General features: G+C 40.4%; 1 protein-coding gene across 2 annotated transcripts in view; it reads left to right on the top strand.

The window, feature by feature from the left end:
• The window catches only part of NELL1 (neural EGFL like 1), a 564,084-nt gene that overhangs the window by 459,058 nt on the left and 85,132 nt on the right, over window positions 1-19,894 (top strand). For both annotated transcript variants that reach the window (XM_063117360.1, XM_063117359.1), the window contains exon 15: window positions 4,080-4,175. In XM_063117360.1, the coding sequence (XP_062973430.1) occupies window positions 4,080-4,175 (96 nt within the window). The remainder of the gene's footprint in view (window positions 1-4,079; window positions 4,176-19,894) is intronic.

The following is a 19,894-nucleotide window of genomic DNA, read 5'->3' as shown; positions in this document are numbered from 1 at the left end:
GTGCAGAGCTCATATGTGTGTCTGCATAGATGACCACTCAAAGAACTACAGTTACAGGTAAGCAACCTTTTCTTTTCCAAGCTGAATAATCCCAGCTTTTGAAACCTTCCCTTATAGGAAAGGTGCTCCAGTCCATTGATCATTTCAGTTGTCCTTTTCTGCACTTCTTCCAGCTCTACAATATTTTTTTTAGGTGTGGTGACCAAAACTGTACATAGAATTCTAAGTGTGGCTGCAGCATAGATTTGTATAAAGGCTGTGTGATACTGGCAGTTTTACTCTCAATTCCCTTTCTAATAATGCCTAACATGGAGTTTGCCTTCGTGGCAGCACACTGGGTTGACATTTTCATCAAGCTGTCCACCACAACCCCAAGCTCTTTTTCTTGGTTGACATTTCATTGAGATGCCCACCACAACCCCAAGATCTCTTTCTTGGTTGGTAACTGCCAACTCAGACCCCATCAGATTATACTTGAAGTTGGGATTTTTTGTCCCAACATGCTTCACTTTACACTTGCTTACATTGAACCGCATCTGCCATTTGGATACCCACTCTCCCAGCTTGGAGACATCCTTTTGGAGCTCCTCACATGCCCTTTTTGTTTTAATCACCTTAAATAATTTGGTATTATCAGAAAACTTGGCCACTTCACTGCTCACTCCTAATTCCAGTTCATCTATGAACAAGTTGAAAACAATTGGTCCCAATACAGATCTGTGTGGGACCCCACTATTTACTTCCCTCCATCGGGAGAATCCTGTTCCCCATCAGATTTCTGGAGAAACCCATAATGCGACAAGATTTCTTTCAGAGCACAAAGTTAGCGCTCTCCTCCCCTTTTTGGATTCAGTCCCAGCACTAATTTCCTGCTTCACACATAGATCTGACTTACCTGTCTCCCACTATTTTGGAGAGGAAGGAGTAAGGGTGAGTCACCTTTGCTCATTAGCTATTTCTCCTTAGGCCATTCTAGCATCCATTGAAACACATCACCAATGCTATGGGCTGTCAAATGTCTTTTGTCAGGTCATAAGAGGTACTGCCTCAGGGTACCCACATACATAGTTCTACTTGCGGGCATCTTAAGAATTATAGAGTTGGAAGAGATCCCCGTACTCTAACAATAATGAAAGGAAATGATGCAGCATGTGTTGAAGATACATTAATCATGATGTCTGACAATCCCCTTTCTTCTCTTCTTCTAATAGCAATTGCTCTCACTAACTGTTGTGCTGAGAATTCTAATTCCCTCCATACTGTATTGCATTTTCATGTTAATTCAATATAATTTCTACTTAGTGATCTCTCTGAGGGTAATAAAGATTTAGTTGTTTCAACTTGAATTTTGTCAAGTACTAAGCAATTTAATTTTCCCTGAGAATTTGAACTGAATTAGCTGCTACACCATAGAGGGGTGATTCTATATTATCACTCAAAGTTCAGTATAGCTTTCCCTTCTGTTATTCCAATTATACTGGACCATGTACTCTCATCTCCACAGGCCAATCAAGCAGTCAAATAAAAGAGAGGCCCGTAATATTACTTGCTCTGTTCACCTATAAATAGTTGCAATTATTACTTCCCCCAACCCCATGACTAATCTTTGGCCCACTTAGTTTGAGATTGTTTGGCATAAGAATGCACAGTAAATCTGAAACACCTATTTTGTGCTTTAGCCTCATTTGCTGCTTTTCTTTGCCAGCACTCTGTCTGTGATTGTAGCTTAAGGATGGCTTGGTGGCTTTGCTGTTAACTCTGATGCAGAAGCTACCCTTTAAATATTAATTCCTTAGCCCACTGGGTGCCTTGAGAACTGCACTGCACAGGACATTATTTAGGTTTCTTATGAGCATACAGCACTCTGGGCGGCGCTAGCAAAGTCATTCACGGTATTTCCAGTGACATTCGCAGATGAGGGTGGACAGGGGATGAAAGGAGGAACCATTTTGCATGTATTTCCATCCTCTTAACTCTTCTCCCTTTTACAATATAGTTGGATACATGATTAACATCTCGTTCAAAAGTCTATTCAGTGTGGTTGCCACTTCCTTATGGCTGGATTCCATGCCGTTCTAGTAACCTTTAAATACGTGGAAACTTCATAACCTACCCATCCAAGGTGATTCCTTTATTCAAATGTTACCACTGCCACGTGAAATACCGCCATAGAAAAATGGCAGCCATGGTAAATGGATAATATCTGAATTGGACTAAAATTCTTTGCTCCATTTAGAGAAACTATGAATGAAAAAGGTATTTAATCTAATCAAAGGTATTCAGAAGTTCAGCTTCTTTATCTTATCCTCACATCCTGTTCTTCTCTCCTCCCACACCAGACCTCTGCCATATTAAACTATTGTTATTTAAATGGTTTAGTGTACAAGCATAAGCTACAGTGGTGTGTTTTTTAATTAACATTTTGTATAGAAGACCAAAGGAAAGGAAAGGAACCTCTCGTGCAAAGCACTTGAGTCATTGCTGACTCCTAGAGGGACGCCTGCTTTCGCTGACGTTTTCTTGGTAGACTTTGTAGCGGGGTGGTTTGCCATTGCCTTCCCCAGTTGCAGTTACCTTTCCCCCAGCTAGCTGGGTACTCATTTTACCAACCTCAGAAGGATGGAAGGCTGAGTCGACCTGAGCCGGCTGCCTGAAAACCAGCTTCCGCTGGGATCGAACTCAGGCCGTGGGGAGAGTTTCGGCTGCAGCAACTGCCGCTTACCACTCTGCGTCACATGAGGCCAAACATATCCCTAATATACTCTGTTCCACAGCATGAATCACTCTTTTGTAATGTTCCTTGAAATATTCTATTTAGGAACAATTCTGAAGCCTGAGACAGGGAGCCATGGATGGGAGGGGGCTCCTCCTCCCACTTTTTCTGGGGAGTTTAAAGTTTTTTACTTTTTTACTAAAAGTTTGTGGCAAAGCCATGGCATGCAAGTAGGTAAGGAGTGTTGAGGCACAATTTGTCACCCCTCCCCATCTGCTACCTGAGCCACATGACACCATAGTTCATAGACGAGCTGGCGCTAAGCCTATGTGAGGTTTTCAGTCATTTTCCAAGCCTTTTTCTCTGAACAGTCCCATCCTATGCCATACAAGAAATTTTTGAAATGCCTCCATATTTTCAAAGTAGAAATCCCATGACTGCATAGTTCTGTTGATTTTTTCTACTAATGGATCACTACATAGAAAAGTAGATATTACAATTGTACCTGCTACTTAAACAATCAAAATGAAGCATGGAAATTAGCACAATTCATACACCAAATTCTCTGCTGTTCTCCACATCCTCTAAAGGTTACAAAGAGCACCCAATTTCAAATGTCACTTTGGGATTAGTGTGATTAGACTCAGTTCCTACGTGTCCTGTTCTGTCTCTTTAATGCCCATGCTGAATAATCATTAACATTTGTTGTTGTCAATTTGCTTAGAGGCCTTCAGTTTTCCCTCTGTAGTTGTTATCTCAGTCTGTGTAACTTTTAATGAATTGTACTTCTTCTCTATTCTCATAAGTGATTTGTTTTTGCATATTTTCAGGAACTTTCGCTGTCCTTGTGAAAGAAGCATTGTTTTTTCTCCCTGTTTTGGAGAGAGGAGGGAAAATTTTGAGAATTTTCTCCTTGGGGAGGGGGACAGGATTTTTACATACCTTTTTAAAGTGTAGCTGGTTGCTGAGGGACCTTCTTACTATTATTTAGTTTTCAAAACAACAGCAGCAAAACCCATGCACTCCTCCAGCATTTGGATGAGCCCAGCAGTTCTTAGTGAATGTCTATTGGAGACCATGTGACCTCTCCCTTACCAATAAGCTCTCTTGAGCTCCTGAAAATGCCAGGGGTGTTTTAAAAATAAATAGAAAGAAAGTAGACCCTTCAACAACTGGCTGCATTTAAAAAGGTATGTGGAAAACCTGTTCCCCTCCCTAAGGAGATAGTTCTCTTAAATTCTCACCTCTTCCAGCCTCTTTCACCAGAGTTTTCATTCCCCCCCCCCACAACGAAATGCTTAAAATGGAAACTAGTTTTACAATTGCATGGCAGTAAGTATATGAAATAAATCTGTTTCTTTTTCAGCATTTTGTGAAGAAGGATGCAGATACGGTGGGACATGTGTAGCCCCTAATAATTGTGCCTGTCCTTCTGGATTCACAGGAAGTCATTGTGAGAAAGGTAACATTCTAAACTCTTATCACTGACTTTTTGGCTTACGAATTGCTGTCATGCGTTACTTATACTTTTACAATGCATATGCACATTTGTTGTTGTTGTTATTCTGTAATTGACTATTCCTATCAAGAAAATGGTTAGACAGCAAAATTAGGAATATTGTCTGACATAGCATAGTAATCTACCAGGTTAGATTTCCAACATGGATATTGTACTTCCATTGGCAGAGACAAATGCTGTGGTTAGCCAGATCCTCCTTGTGACCAATTCTGGCAGATGGAAATTTAATTGCAAGTGAGGAGGGGTACCAGTGGCTGACTTTGTAAACTACTGCTACTGATCACACCAAAAACATAGACAGTGGAATGCGCAAACTCTTGTGTATCTTGGTCAGAAACCAACATTTGATGCAGTTGGATACGCAACATATTGTACGAGCTTGGAGAATTGTGTGCAAGGCTGAAAGGAGCAGTGATTAAATAGCTTGTCAAATTCTCTACAGTGAAGGAGTTTCTCCAGATGCTGCAGAGGGTTTGGGGAATGCTTCATCATCACCATCAGGTTTATTTGTATGTTGCCAAAAAAGAGGAATGCAGCTTATAATAGCTGCTGGGACCACAATACATAGCAAAGATCATCTACCACAGTACCACAATTTCATAATCATTCATAAAAGAACTGCAATCACAAGTGCATCATCAATAAAAGTAAGATTTTTCTAAGAAGATGTTAATTAGAATTAGTTTAAAAAAACCAATATTGAAGCAATTTAATACTATAATCACAAAAAAACTCTTAAATACTAACTTAATAAGCCATTCCATTGATGCAATACAAACTATTAATACAGAACCTTGTAAATTAAACATAACAAGCATTCATAACAAGCAACCTAACATCAATCCACTTCCTCTAAGCAGTGGCTAAAAAGAAAGAAAGAAAGACTTAATACCTCATTTTACCTACTCCCACAGTCAGTATACCAGAGCAGATGCATACACCCACTGATGGTCACAAAAAGCCATTAAAGGGTTGTTGTTGTTTTTAGAAAAAGCAAGCCAGAAAATTAGTAGTACCAAGAACATTTTAAATCAGGTCTGCCAAGCCAAAAGAGTGAAAAGAGGTCAACTCAAGCCATCAAGAGCAGTAAGACAAAAGCATCAGATGAGGTATTCCCCCAAGACATTTCAAGCCAACTTGCCCTCTGACCACAGGCTTGTCAAGAGGCCCAAAAACAGCGAGGGCTGGCTGTGAGCATTCCATGAGCTGATTTCTTTTGGAGATGATTTTCTGACAGTAGCAGGCCCAAAGGGAAGAATGACAAAAGTCTTAGAGGGTAGAGCTCCCTATTAGGACCCCTGTCAGCACCCAAGCCTGCTGCTCTTCCTCTCACTATACTGTGCAGTAGAAAAGGAAACTGGGGGAGGGGGGTGTCCTGATGAGAACTGTCTCCTTCCCATGCCAGCTGACCCATTGCTGCTGGTTACTTGGGAGCTGCTGCAGGCTTGTAAGTTTTACTGCTGTTGTTCGCTGTTTTTCTGCAGGATCTAGATAATACACAATTCGTGTTGAAAATCTAAATTTTGGCACATGCAACTGTGATATTGTTCTTGTGAAATGGCAAAATGCAAGTTTACCTAGGATGACCATATGGAAAGGAGGACGGGGCTCCTGTATTTTTAACAATTGCATTGAAAAGGGAATTTCAGCAGGTGTCATTTGTAGGCATGCAACACCTGGTGAAATTCCCTCTCCATCACAACAGTTAAAGCTGCAGGAGCCCTGCTCTCTTCTGTATCTGGTCACTTGGGCAGGGCTCCTGCAGCTTTAACTGTTGTGATGAAGAGGGAATTTCACCAGGTGTTGCATGCCTACAAATGACACCTGCTGAAATCTCCTTTTCAATAGAATTGTTAAAGATACAGGAGCCCTCTCCTCCTTTCCACATGGTCACTCTAGTTAACCCTCCACTATTGAAACACGTGTTTGTGAACTGCTCGGTCAAGATGGATGGATTTTCAAATGTATGTGCAGACATTGTTCGGAAAGGAAGGATATAAGAGATACTTTGCACACTTCTGCGGTTACTTCTAAATACAGGTAAAGATGAGAATGGCAACAATTCCAATATCTCTACACAGAAAACACAATATTTTTTTCTTAAGAAGTAAATGCTTGTTAGCAGTTATACCATTTGAAATAGGCTATTACATGACACAGTATTAGGACGGAGCCTTGTAATCGAGATTGATCTGTTCTTGTAGATTTACTTGTAGGCGCACATTCTGCCTCTATGCAGGAACATGCACACTTTTGAGGCCTGTGGGCACATTTGGAAATTTGAGAAACTGTCCTGGACACAACCATCAAATGCCTGCCATGGAGGGCATGGCTAGTCACAAAGGACAAGTAACCTGCTCAGAGACATTAAGGGTAGTTAAGATGGCAGCCACTATCTCCGCTTTGCCATAATCCCAACTGCCAGGAAAAAAACCCTATTTTTAAAATAAAAATTGGTGTGTCTTAGTGGGCTCCAAGAAAGGCATTGGAGGACATTGGTGCCTGTGGGTCCCAAGTTGCCTACCTCTTGCTCTATGACATCTTCCCATCTGATCATTCGTGATAATCAGCTTTTATTATATAAATTTGAGCTTTCAATACTACTTTGGAACAATTCCAAAGGGCTAGTAGGAGTTTGGGCTTAAAGAACTTTCTAAAAATTCTTCTTTCTTGTGTTTTGTTTGTATGGTTCAGATGGCTGTCTTTGGCTTGGGTGATCAAAGAATACATGCTTAAATTATGCACATGTTTATCTCCACTTTCAGTTGTTTCTATAGTGCATCTCAGGTGACATCTGTTAGCTTTGTATGAAATTAAAACCAAATGCCTAACACATACTCTTCATGACAATTTGTAACATAAACATCCAAAAAGAAGGAAATAGTGTTTACTAGTACTCTAAAATCATGTCTAAAATGCATCTAATCGTCTATTGTTCTAAAGAAATGCATTGGGAATGGATGAATATCTGTAGTGAAGTGGTATGTTTTCAGTGACATCTGTTCACTACACTGCATTCAAAGATGTCCTCTGCACTGACACAGGACAATCCTTTATACATTATTTGCAAGATCAGAAGACTTTCTATTGGCTCAACTTGTAATGACCTAAATCTGTGTTAGCATCTAGGAAAATGTAAGATAACCTTGTGGCAGTTAAACATGATCACCAAAAGCGAGTGGCTTTATTTTCTAATACAAATTATCTGTAATTCATCAGTCACCCCCCACAGGAGTGATGATATGAGACTCAATGGGAATTTAGTGGTTGCTGAATACTCAGGATTTATGTTTCTGGCATGTGCAGGATGCAAAGTGAAGATGATATTGGAGATGTAAGTCAATTGTGCAAATGCATAATGCAGTACGCTGTTAAAAGAGGAATTTACCACTGGTGTCTGCCTTTGTAATTTAGACCTGAATTAATGAAACATTACACTACAGCTGTGGGCCTGCCTTTCAGCACAGCAGCTGAGGCAAGCTTGCAAAATAATACAGGAAGGGGGCTATGAGGTAATTATACTTAGTTGCCATCTAGCTCTTTATGAGATTCCTGAAAGGGTTACATGTGGTGTTTCATTCAGACACAGCAGCTTTTCTGGGGTCGCACACTGCACACACAAAAAGCAGCTCTTGACAGTTTTATTTATTTATTGCATTTTATACCGCCCAATACCCGAAGTTCTTTGTTGTAAACCCATGGCCACCACCACTCCACACATTGCTTTTGAAGGAATAAAAAGATCCCTTTTCCCTCACTCCCTACTATCTGATTTTGCAACCATTATTCTCCTAATTTGCTGTGGCTTCAACACCGTTTTTGGATGAGATCCTTTATCAAGATCTAATCCCAGCCAATCAGGTATTCAGTACACAATGTTAAAATGTCATGGTTATGTGTTGACATTGGTGAAGGCAAAAATCATTCATTTTTTCCTCTCAGATTGGGTTGGAACAACTGAACTGACACTACCAACTTTATTACATAGTGTTGCTGCAGTTTCACACTGCAGTTTCACACACTGCAACATGCATTTGCTTAAAGGGGCACTATTTGAGGGGTTACATTTTCTGAAAATCAACTCTAGTGTGACCATATGAAAAGGAAGACAGTTGTATAGAAAAGGGGATTTCAGCAGGTGTCATTTGTATGCAGAAGGCAAGGGTGGAACCAAGTAATCTTCAAACATAAATATTAGCAAAAGTTTTATTAAAGTGCCGAGGTGCCTACGCGTTTCGAACGCAGTTGCGTTCTTCCTCAGGGCTCTGCGTTCGAAACACGTAGGCACCTTGGCACTTTAATAAAACTTTTGCTAATATTTATGTTTGAAGATTTCTTGGTTCCACCCTTGCCTTTGGCTATTTTTTACTCCCCCACGGGGTTTTCCTTGCTTTTGCACTTGTCATTTGTATGCATGCAGCACCTGGTGAAATTCCCTCTTCGTCACAACAGTTAAAGCTGCAGGAGCTATACTAGAGTGACCAGGTACAAAAGACAGAATTTCACCAGGTGCTGCATGCCTACAAATTAGAGCTGTGAAGGGACTCCCCGATCCGCCTTGGAGGCCGATCTAGAGCCCCCAAAGCAGTCCCAATCCACCTCGGGGCTGCCTCGAGGGTTCCCGATCCACCTCGGTGCCAAAGGCCTCCGAGGTGACTTGGAGTTTTCTGGGTGCCAACTGCCCAGCTAGCACCCAGAAAACTCTCTCCACTTACCTGGTGCCTCCGCCGCCCACCTCTGTGGACTGCAGAGGCACCAGGTAAGCCCCCTTCCCCCCTTACCTGCGTCCACCGCCACTGCCAACTTGCGTCCAGTGGCTTCCACTCCGAGGATGCTGAAGCCTGGAAGTAGGCCACAGATGGAGGTAAGAGGGGGAGAGGGGCTTACCTGCATCCACTGCCACCGCTGGCTTGCATCTGCCAGCAGCAGACACAGGTAAGTGGGGAAAGGGGGAGGGGGGGCTTACCTGCTGCCTCCGCCGCTGCCACCATCTTTCTTCTGGTGGCTTTCGGTGCTGCCTGAAATGAAAGGGAGAAGGCTGTGCAATAACTTAAAATCACAAGGCCTACTCCCTTTCATTTCCGGCAGCAGCGGCACCGGAAGCTGCCAGAAGAAAGATGGCAGAGGCGACGGAGGCAGCACGTAAGGAGATTAGTGGGTGGCTGGGGTGTGTGGGGTGTGTGTGGGGGCAGCTCCAAAGTGCTGAGGCGGCCCGAAGCTTCGGAGCCAATTGGCTTCGGGCTGCCTCGGCCTTCGCCCAAACCACCTCAGATCCGGTTTGGAAGGATCAGAATCACCCCTATCTGCTTTGGATTCGGGGTTCAGATCTGAGGCAGTACACAGCCCTACTACAAATGACACCAGCTGAAATTCCCTTTTCTATACAACTGTTAAAGATACAGGAACCCTGTCCTTCTTTTCATATGGTCACCCTAATCAACTCCCTCTGTGCTATTTTGAGGGGTTCAGCTCTAAAAAAGTTACAGTAATTCTAGCATTAGCTTACTTTTGGTTACCATCCTTGCATTGGCCTTTTGTGAAACATAGCATTTGAAACAATGTTCATTTTGTGGCTCCTGTACAGACAGCATTTTGCTTAATATTATTCTTGTCTATCATATATTGCTGATGCATTGCCTGTTATAGTAGTATATGTACGACTCTATGACAATTATTCCCTAGTTTTAAAAAGTTCCTTGTCTGTGTAATTAGCAATTCAGGGCTTCAGTTTCAAAAGACTCTGTGATGTCCGCATAGGAAAGACATTTCCTTTATTTATTTATTTATTACATTTCTATACCGCCCAATAGCCAGAGCTCTCTGGGCGGTTCACAAAAATTTCCTTCATATAGCATCAGGACATCTATATTATAGAACAAAGGAAATCTGAATGCACAGTGCATCAGAATGTAAAAAATTCATTTCACTCTTTTAAAATATTTGAGTTTGAAAGAAAAAGGCCCTTCTGAGTATAACATAAGCATTATGTTAGAAAATATATACGGTACATCTGAATTGTGCATTGCATACAATGGTTAATCAAGACAGGTGTTGGATGATCATTAACGTCAAGACAAGTGATGATAGAGCTTACATAATGAAATAAATATAAATCCTTATTTGCACCTGTACAGCTTAGGCAAAATCAAAGCCTGCTGAAATCTCTAAATGGTCAGAGTCAACAAACCATTTGTCTCATCAAGAAAGAAATTTCAAATATTAATTTGCCATTTTTTTAATGTAAACTAAAATAAGTTGAGATCATCCAAACTGATTCTCAGCCTAGCTAGCTCATTTAAGGTTTGATATAATTTAAATGTAATGAACCTCCTTATCACCAGGAAGTAGGCATCAAAGGTATTTTTGAGATTTTTTAAAATACTGATGCAGAATCTCTCCAGACCTTGATCTTCACTAGAACAGAGAGTTCTCTAAATATAGCAATCATTTCTTCTTTTGAAAATGGAGTATCTAATTTAGTAACTTGAGCAGTCAAATATCTGGAGTTCTCTACTATTTAAGAAGTATAACATCTGAATTATTCCTTTCAGCATGGAATATCTATTAAATGGAGGGGTTTTCATGTGAAAGAGTGAAATTCCTTTTCTTATTTGATGTTTCTGAAGAGCCCTTCACTATACACTGCCATCCTAGTCTTTGTGCACTTTGGGAATGATACTCATCTGTCTTACGAATGAGACATACAATGGAGGCCCTGAACACTTGTGGTCATTAAAGATCCAATGGAACTTAGATCTAATTCCAGGTTTGGTAATTACTTTGTCTGCCTCCCCTCACAGTTTCAGTATTCACTTTTCCTCTTAGTGTTGTACACTGCTGCTGGCACAGAATGATAGAAACAATTTCACCCCAGAGGTAGCTGCATTTCAGTCACTGGTGAATGATTGGTTCTTATTCTGAATCCACTTACAATCTTTAATGGGAAAGTAGTTCCACTGAACTCTATGTGAAACATTGTCACAACAATCCTGGAAACATTTATATGGAACAACGTGCCATCGATTTCAGTGGAAATTGTTTTTTGTTATTAATATTTTTATAACAAAAATATAAGTATTATATGTTGTATTGTAATCATGAACATTTCTACCCCATAGTTCAATACAGACTATAATCCAGATGGCTGTACACCATTACAACAACAATCGATAATAGCACCAAAGAGACATGTGGCATCATAAAGAATAGCAAATTTATTATGACATGAGCTTTTTGTTAGTCTTTAAGGTATCACAAGACTCTCTGTTGTTTTTGCTGCAGCAGATTAACACTAGAAATTGCACATTTTACCTACAACAATGGGAAAAATCCCTTGTCTCATATCCTACAGCCATATCAGTGGCATGAAGAATGGCTTCTGAAGTAAAGATGTGAAGAGTCAAGGGGGAAATGGAAAAAATAAAGAGGAAAACCCCACGTGGTTTAATCCTTTTCTCCCTAGATGTGATTTTTCCAATAACCTCTTCCCATCTGATGCAGTTATGGGGCTTAGAAAGAATTCCCATTGAAGGATACGGCTATCAATAGCTAATAGTTATGATGGCTGTATATTATGTCTACTATTCCAGGCAGTTTGTTTGAAAAGGGGTGAGGGAAGGAGGAAAAGTGAAGTGCAACAATCTCTCTCACACAGAGAATCCCAAATAAAAATCAATAAAATGAACCTAACTTAGCTAGTACATTCTACCTACTCAAATGGAACCTTGGGTTTCAGAACGCATGTGTGATTTCTTGCAGAGCAGATGGTCTAAGACAGAGCATTTTTGGATGTCTGGTCAGATGGTTCCAAGAGACAAAACCTGAGGTGAAATCATCTGTTTATAGCGATTAATATAAGTCCACTCCATTGACAGAAATGGGTTGTTTTTACAAATAGTGAGAGCTCCTCTATTTCTTCTTAGAAAATGATTGCTTCCATCTCTTTAATGGCTCTGAACTTACGTTATAAAAGATCTGGTCAATTAAGACCAGATGGGTTATTGTGAAAAAGAGATTAATCTAAGGATGCATATTTGGGAACTACAGAGGATATTTGTCTATTTATGGCCCTCTTCAGAAGATACCTTAAACCATGACTTTAACCACAGTGCTTAAGCCAGAAAGATGGGTTGTGTTCAGAAGACATATTAAACCACAGCTTTAATCATGGTGAATAAAGCTTTTTGCCTTAGTCACTGTGGTTAAAGCCGTGCTTTAAGGTGTCCTGTGAACACAGCCTGGCTTTCTGGCTTAACCACTGTGGTTAAAGCCGTGGTTTACGGTGTCTTCTGCATGGGGGCACTGACAGAAGAGGTCTGTTCACAGTCATACTAGGGAGTATTTGTAATATAGGAATTTCTGTTTATAATATAGGAATTTCTCCCTTTTCCCTTCCTTTCCTCTCACGCATGGATACCACACACTCCCCCAATTTGCTATAGTTCTAGTTCGTACTGACATCCAAGACAGACTCAACACTACTGCTTTATAACAGTATTAAAGTGCACTGACAACTGTTGGAGCCCAGGACACATTCCATATACTATTTTCAAACTGCTTTCATAGTGTTATATATCCTGCTTGTTGTAGATCTGGCCCAAATCAAATCAGTTAAACCATGGTTAGTGCTATCTAGAATTGTCTTCAAAATATTCAAGCCCTGTTTCTAATAAAAGTTTGTAGCATGTACTAAATTATAGTTTGTATCTGTGTATATATATATAAGCTAAAAAAAAAGTGATTGTCATATTTCAGTGTAAATTATCACTTTTTTTTTTGCTTGAAAACATGTTTAGTAAACAAAACAAAAGCCAGTCCTAAGATGCCGCACCTCGCACCTGCACTAGAAGCCAGAGCATTCCAACACCCTGTGGCTTTATCTTGGAGGATAATGCACAATCTTGTAACCATGCTTTTATTTCTTTTAAAAACTTACTCTTCTATCTCTTGCATGGCAGCTGTCACTTTCCTCAGAATTCTCTCCATCCTCAGCAATCTTGGAACCACCATCTTGGCTTCTAGTACCTGTTTTGATTGATGAAGATAAAAGCAGAGTATCTAACTAAAGAATTTTCAGCTTATCTCTGTTTTGTCAGTCACTTTTTTATCTATAATTTCTGTGACTGACCATACACATTAACAATGCAGAAGTGATAATTTAGTTTTATATTGCTTTGGCTTTTATCTCATAGGCTCCAGGCGAGTTACATCATAAAGAAACATGCAATAGCTGCATTCAGGTTTGTAGCTATTACAAGTATTGGTCATACCTTTATCACACATTCTAGAATGAATTATTCTTCATCAGCTTTCTGTTTTTTGAATGCTAACATAACATGATGTAATAAATAGCACAACACTGTGTATTCAGAAGTTCCATTGCTCCAATCATAGTTTGAGGATTGCCCCACTAGATAAGCTTAATTATGTTTCATTTCAGCCATCCTGTCAAGATGACTAGAAATGAAACTATGATTACTTGTTACCACTACACTGAACATATAAGTTGATTTGAATTTTTTGTTAGCTGATAGTTGTAGTTAATATTTTTTTTCCATTTTGGTAGGTTTATTAAATCTTTGGAGACATCATTTCTATGAAAAATGTCATAAATCTCTCCCTGAATATTAATCTTTCTTTGGCTGAACTAATGCATAGCTGCTGTGCATGAAGTTAGGCACAACCAACTTTCATGGAATCTGTCTTATGAACCATCTTTCTTGCAAGTGTTGAAATTGTTTCCAAATGAGATTTGAAAGTGAAGCATCATGAGAAATTGTTTCAATTTGCTAGTCTACTCAGCCTGATATACACAATGTATTGATACAGGTTTTTCACATAAATGCCCTTTTAGGTTTTTTCTTCTTCTTCCTGAACACTCAGAGCTTAGTGTGAAGCAGCTGAATGACTAATAGAATTGTTTCTTCTGCTATTACCTTTTGTCATGGAGAGCTGATATGCACAGAGGTACTTTGTGAATCACCATTGCATTGTTGGCTCCTTCATTCGACAGTTGTGTATTTTAAGCTAAAATCACAACTGCCAGAATCTCTAGTATGATTTATTGTATCTCTGAATTTTGTCAATCACTCCCTCATGTTCAGACATATCCTTACAACCAGGGCTTTATTCAGGCATTCAGTTTTAAAATCCTGTAGAGAGAGCTGGAAAAAGTGCAGAAAAGGGCAGCTAAAATGATTAAGGGGCTGGAGCATCTCCCCCATGAGGGAAGGTTGCCACAACTGGAATTGTTCAGCTTGGAAAAAAGGAGGCTAGGAGGAGACATGATAGATGTGTACAAAATTATGCATGGTATGGAAAATGTGGATAAGGAGACATTTTTCTCCTCTCAAAATACTAGAACCCGGGGTCATCCCATGAAGCTGATTAGTGGGAGATCTAGGACAAATAATAGGAAGTACTTCACACAACACATAGTTAAATTATGGAACTCACTACCACAAGATGTAGTGATGGCCACCAATTTGGATGGTTTTAAAAGGGGGTTGGATAAATTCCTGGAGACGAAGGCTATCAATGGCTACTATCCCTGATGGTTGTGTGCTATCTCCAGTATTGGAGGCAGTAAGCCTGTGTGCACCAGTTGCTGGGGAACATGGGTGGGAGGGTGCTGTTGCACCATGTCCTGCTTGTTCATCCCTGGCCGATGGCTGGTTGGCCACTGTGTGAACAGAGTGCTGGACTAGATGGACCCTTGGTCTGATCCAGCATCAGGGCACTTCTTATGTTCTTATGAACGGAGAGACATGTTCTGCCCTTTCCACTCCTCACTTCCTTGTGTTGACAGGGAAGGTCTGTAGTGAAGGTATAAGTGCATTTGGCTGAATTTGCTTACACTGCTCCATGTGACCAGGAACCCTGCCTCAGTAGGGCCCTCAGTCTCTGGGAGCAGTGTAAGTGCACCCAGCCAGATTTGCTTACCTTTTCACTATAGACCTTCCCTGTCAATATAGGGAGGTCAGAAGGGAAGGTACAGGGCAGGAGGATTTGTCCCTGGGTCCCTGTCCATTGATTTTAAACTGAACACCTGAATAGGGCTGTGTCAGAACAGTAAGTGGTGGTCTCATGTGTGGACTGACTGATACAGTGCTTTTTAACTTTAGGTATCAAAACCACTTCACATGTGCTTTGGAAATACCTTGTTACGATTGTGCAAGTGTGGAGTGGTTGGGTGAGGTCAGTGAATAGGAGCAATAACTACATATAGGCTGAAGTGAATTACAAATGGCCATAATTTTTATTGAGTACGGTTCATAGAGTTTGGCATAGAAAAGGATCCAGTCACAGGGCAGTCTGTCATGCTGGCCAACAAATACCACCATCCCAGTCCATAAGGTGGGATAATGTTGATTAGTATGGCAGGAATCTCAGGCACAACACTGCACAAACCAATACTATGGGCTAATTCTGTAACTTGGGAGTGTTAGATGGGAGCGTTACACTGTTACATGGAGTTAGGACGGGTGGGGGAACAAGGCACATATTGTGTGCCTTGTTCGCCACCATCCCAACCCCATGTAACAGGCACAAAGAGGGTCCAGGAATTAGCCATGAGTGTGCTATGTAACTGGTTTGGGGGGTGGGGAAGACTAGAAGCCTAAGTAGAAAAATAAAACATAAATAATAAATTGCAGGTCCTGTGTTGCAGATTCTGTGTCATGGATCTGATAATGCTGGGGGAGGGAAACGGATCTAATGTATCTTCCTTTCTGTGTTCTCAAAAATGAATGGTTTAGCAGTGTGTGTTCAGCAGAGGCAGTATGCTATAACTTAAAATTAACCTCTCTCACTAAAAATGTGGACATCTGGTGCCAATTATATTTTCTCAGTTAGAAAAAAATATCACTGAATGAATGATTTATTTGTAATTTCTCAACTCAGAGTTCCATGATAAATATACATGACTGTTTTATTGATGTTTTTACAAACAGGATTGAAAGGTGAGCAATGCTATGCCGCAAATTATGTAACACCTGCTGACAACTGCCACCATATTAGTCGTGGACTTTCCTCTTGGTTTATCTCTTTCTTTGGACTGAGTCAATCTTAGGTGGGAATTCAAAGCATAGTTCCCAGGAAATAAATCCCTTTGAACATCTAAGTCAACACAGTTAAGAGGATTGAACTATTTGAATCAAACTAACATTTTATTATGCTTTCTTACGGTTTTCTTATTCTTCATTAATTCTTTTCTTGTTTCAACAAATTTATTTCAAGATTAACAAATGCCATGCTTAAGGCAGCCTTTCCCAACCTGGTCTCTTCTAGAAGTTTTGGACTACAGTGTCCATCAACCTCTACCAGCATGGTCAGGAGTGGTGGGAGTTGTAACCTAAAACATCTGGGAGTGAAGGGAAATTAGCTTAAGTTCATTTTTAACAAACCTCTCTAGATGGCTGACCAATTTCTGAGCGAGCTGATTCCAAATAAGGGGGAAAAACTATTTCGAAGAATATAGGTGTGTATATTGGGGAGATGGAATGACATCAAAATGCGGAAACAGCTAGGATTTTGCATTCCAACATGTTGTTCACATTTACTCCTTCAGGAACAATTTTCAGTGAAGAATACATGTTATGTTAGAACTGCAGTTGCTTGTCATTTCCTACCTGGAAAAAATAATTAATTATTTTTGCTCCAGACTCTTCTAGCCACTGGAAGTAAGACTAAACTTATTAATAAACTATAGTTTATAGGAAAAAAGACAATAATATTTCTGCCTTGTGCAAGAACAATGGCTTACCCAATGCAACAGGCAGGGAGGTCACGGGGGAGGGGGGCAGATTTAGGCTGCAATCCTGTACCCACTTACCTGGGAGTATGTCTTATTGAACTGAATGGGCCAATAATGTCTCTGTAGACATGTAAAGGATTGCAGGGTGTACACAGCTGTGTACTTTAAATCTGTCTACTTTGTACTGTAGCTGAACCTGCAAGGGTCTATATTAAAAAATCTCTTGTATTGATCCTACGCTTCATTGTTTGATTGGGTCTTACTCCACATGTGTGAAATTTCTTCTTTTTGTTTGTTTGTGTGTGTTGTAGTATATTCATGCTGCTTCAGATTCCCTTTTATCATTTCCAGTGGATTGTTCTAGAAATTTTAATCTCTGCAGCCATCAATAAGCTGCTTATGAGTCCTTATTGGCACATCTCTGAACAGTCAGAGAGAAAAAAGGTGACTTTTAAATTAAGAAGGTCTAAACAGGAGGCCAAAGTGAAGAGTTGTGATTGTTGAAGTTCCCTGGATTGTTCAGGAAATGCCCAGTTCTGTTCTTGAGTTGTTAGACATTACACTACTATATATTGATGATTTGGTGCTTCATAAAATTCACTGAGAGTTTTCAGCTTGAGAAAGAGATGTATGTCTATGTGTCTCTGTGTTTTAGGCAGGTAGCTCCTGGTGCTGTGTAATGAAAAGATACTAACATGCATGTTTCTCCAGAAATACGATGTTCAGTGGGACTTACCTCCCCACTGCAGCCTAAGACACTCTGAGGTGTGAGGTATCTGTTGTTTTGGTCTTGCATAGACATTATGCTACTCAGACATAGTAGGTAACAACTGCATTTCTCCCGTAAGAAGATAAAGCTCAGAGTTCATCTCCTCAAAGGCTGTTTTGATCTCCAGCTGAAAACAAGATTATTGTCTGTTTCCCAGTCCCCCTGAGGTCAGCCACTGAGATTTCCCAATCTGTCTTGAGAGCATGTTATGGAGAACGGATGAAAGAAGAAAGGGACAGTTTGTGTCACTAAGCATTATGATTAAAAACTTTTATATTTGAAGTGAGTGCCATTACACATAAAATATTTTTCTTCCTTTTTTTAATCTCTGCGGGTATTCTGCTTTGTACATAAGTTATTCCCCCACCCCCAAAGTGTCTATCTGTATATAGGCTTGGACCCAATGAGCTGTTTAAGGTTTTTTTCCTAACAAAGTTACCTTCAAACTGGCAGTCCTGTGACTAGATATTTAAATCTCATTGAGATTTAAATATTCATAACTAAGGCCATAGCTAGACCTAAGGTTTATCCCTGGATTGTCCAGGGGTCAAACCTGTTCATCTAGGTGACACACAGGGGATCCAGTGCTCAGGCAGGGGCGAACCCGGGATGATCCCAGGATAAACCTTAGGTCTAGCTGTGGCTATAGTCAAAATTGCAGCCCAAAATGACAACATATTTTTTCCTAGGACCTCACTGGCTTCCAGTTCATCTTGCTGTGTGATTTAAGTTCCTGGCTTTGCTCTATAGCACATGACGTGGCAATCTCCAAGGAACCCGCGTGAGGAAGAGCTGAGCCCAAACAGTATCTTTAGCTTTGATTTCATTAGTGTTATTGCCCTTGTTTGTTTGTTTCCTGTGCATCTCCAGGTGCCCCTTTGATACTTATCTAGTATTTTTATCCAAGTGCTGGATGCCTGACCAAAATGTACAGAAAGCCTGAGAAGATGATTTTCAAGGCTGTGTAACTTCTGACTTTGGCCAAGCTCAGATTGAGGTAACTTTTACATCAGGGATGGACAATTCTGGATGGCAATTCTTTTGCCATCCAGACCTCCACCCTGGTACACCAAATGACTGGAACATCTTACAGTCTGCCCCCCAATTCCAAAGCAATTGGGGCCAAACCACTCAGTAGTGCTCCATACCATTAAAAGGGTTAGATTTAACTTGTTCTCAAGCTAAATTTGGTCCTTTTATAGAAATGATTGAATCAGCAAAGTTTGAGCTTGCTGAAGTTCTCCAAATCTGAATTCAAACCTCATTCTGACTTGAGTCTGTATGAGATTGGGAACTTCTCTTTTCCATTAATTTTTGGGGGCTTATTTTCCAAATGTATGCATCAGTTGTTTGCATCTTAGAAATGTACATATTCTTCTGCTGTTGATTAAAACATTTTTGCGCACATTTTTCCAGAAGTATGCATATTTCATGTTCACATTTCAAATGTAGGCATGCTGTTGAAAACAGTTGTTTTGGACCAGTTCAGAAATGCCCAAATTTTGAGGGTGCAAACTGCATAAAACCTGATCAGAAATGATCAGAAACAAAATTCTCATATACCTCTGTCCTTTTTGTTCTTTATAGTGTTAAAAGTGGTCTTTAAGGGGGAAAAACCAAAACTTGACAACTGCTGAATTCAGCACTGCAGCAGGAGCCACACTGGGGCCAGATCTACACCAAGCAGGATATAATACTATGGAAGCGTTTGGAAAACGATACATGGAATGTGTCAGTGGGCCAAACAGCTGTCAGTGCACTACAATACCATTATAAAGCAATAGTGTAGATCCTGCCTGGGTATGTGTGTGGCAGGGGTCACATGCAGTCCCCGGGTTGCATGTTGTCCAGCCCTGTTTTAGAGCCACTTTATATATTCCCCGTAAGTTCTCCACTACTTTATCTGACAGCTTATAGCACCACGCTAGTCCCATCTCTAGCACTGGAAGAGTACATAAATAGACTCTGCCTAAGGTTTTAGTTCAATTGGGCTTGAACTTCCCTGGGATTGCTCAGATAGCCCACAGATTGAAATGCTCTTTCTGCCAAGGCAGAACCATTGTATGGGCTACAGTGCAGTTCAGCATTTGGAACTTTTGCTAAGCTCTTTCTGGTATCCAGGAAATGGTAGAATTTGCT

The sequence above is a fragment of the Elgaria multicarinata genome, chromosome 2, assembly GCF_023053635.1.
Source record: "Elgaria multicarinata webbii isolate HBS135686 ecotype San Diego chromosome 2, rElgMul1.1.pri, whole genome shotgun sequence".
NCBI classification, from domain to species: Eukaryota; Metazoa; Chordata; class Lepidosauria; order Squamata; family Anguidae; genus Elgaria; species Elgaria multicarinata.
This window is presented reverse-complemented; position numbering and strand designations above follow the sequence as displayed.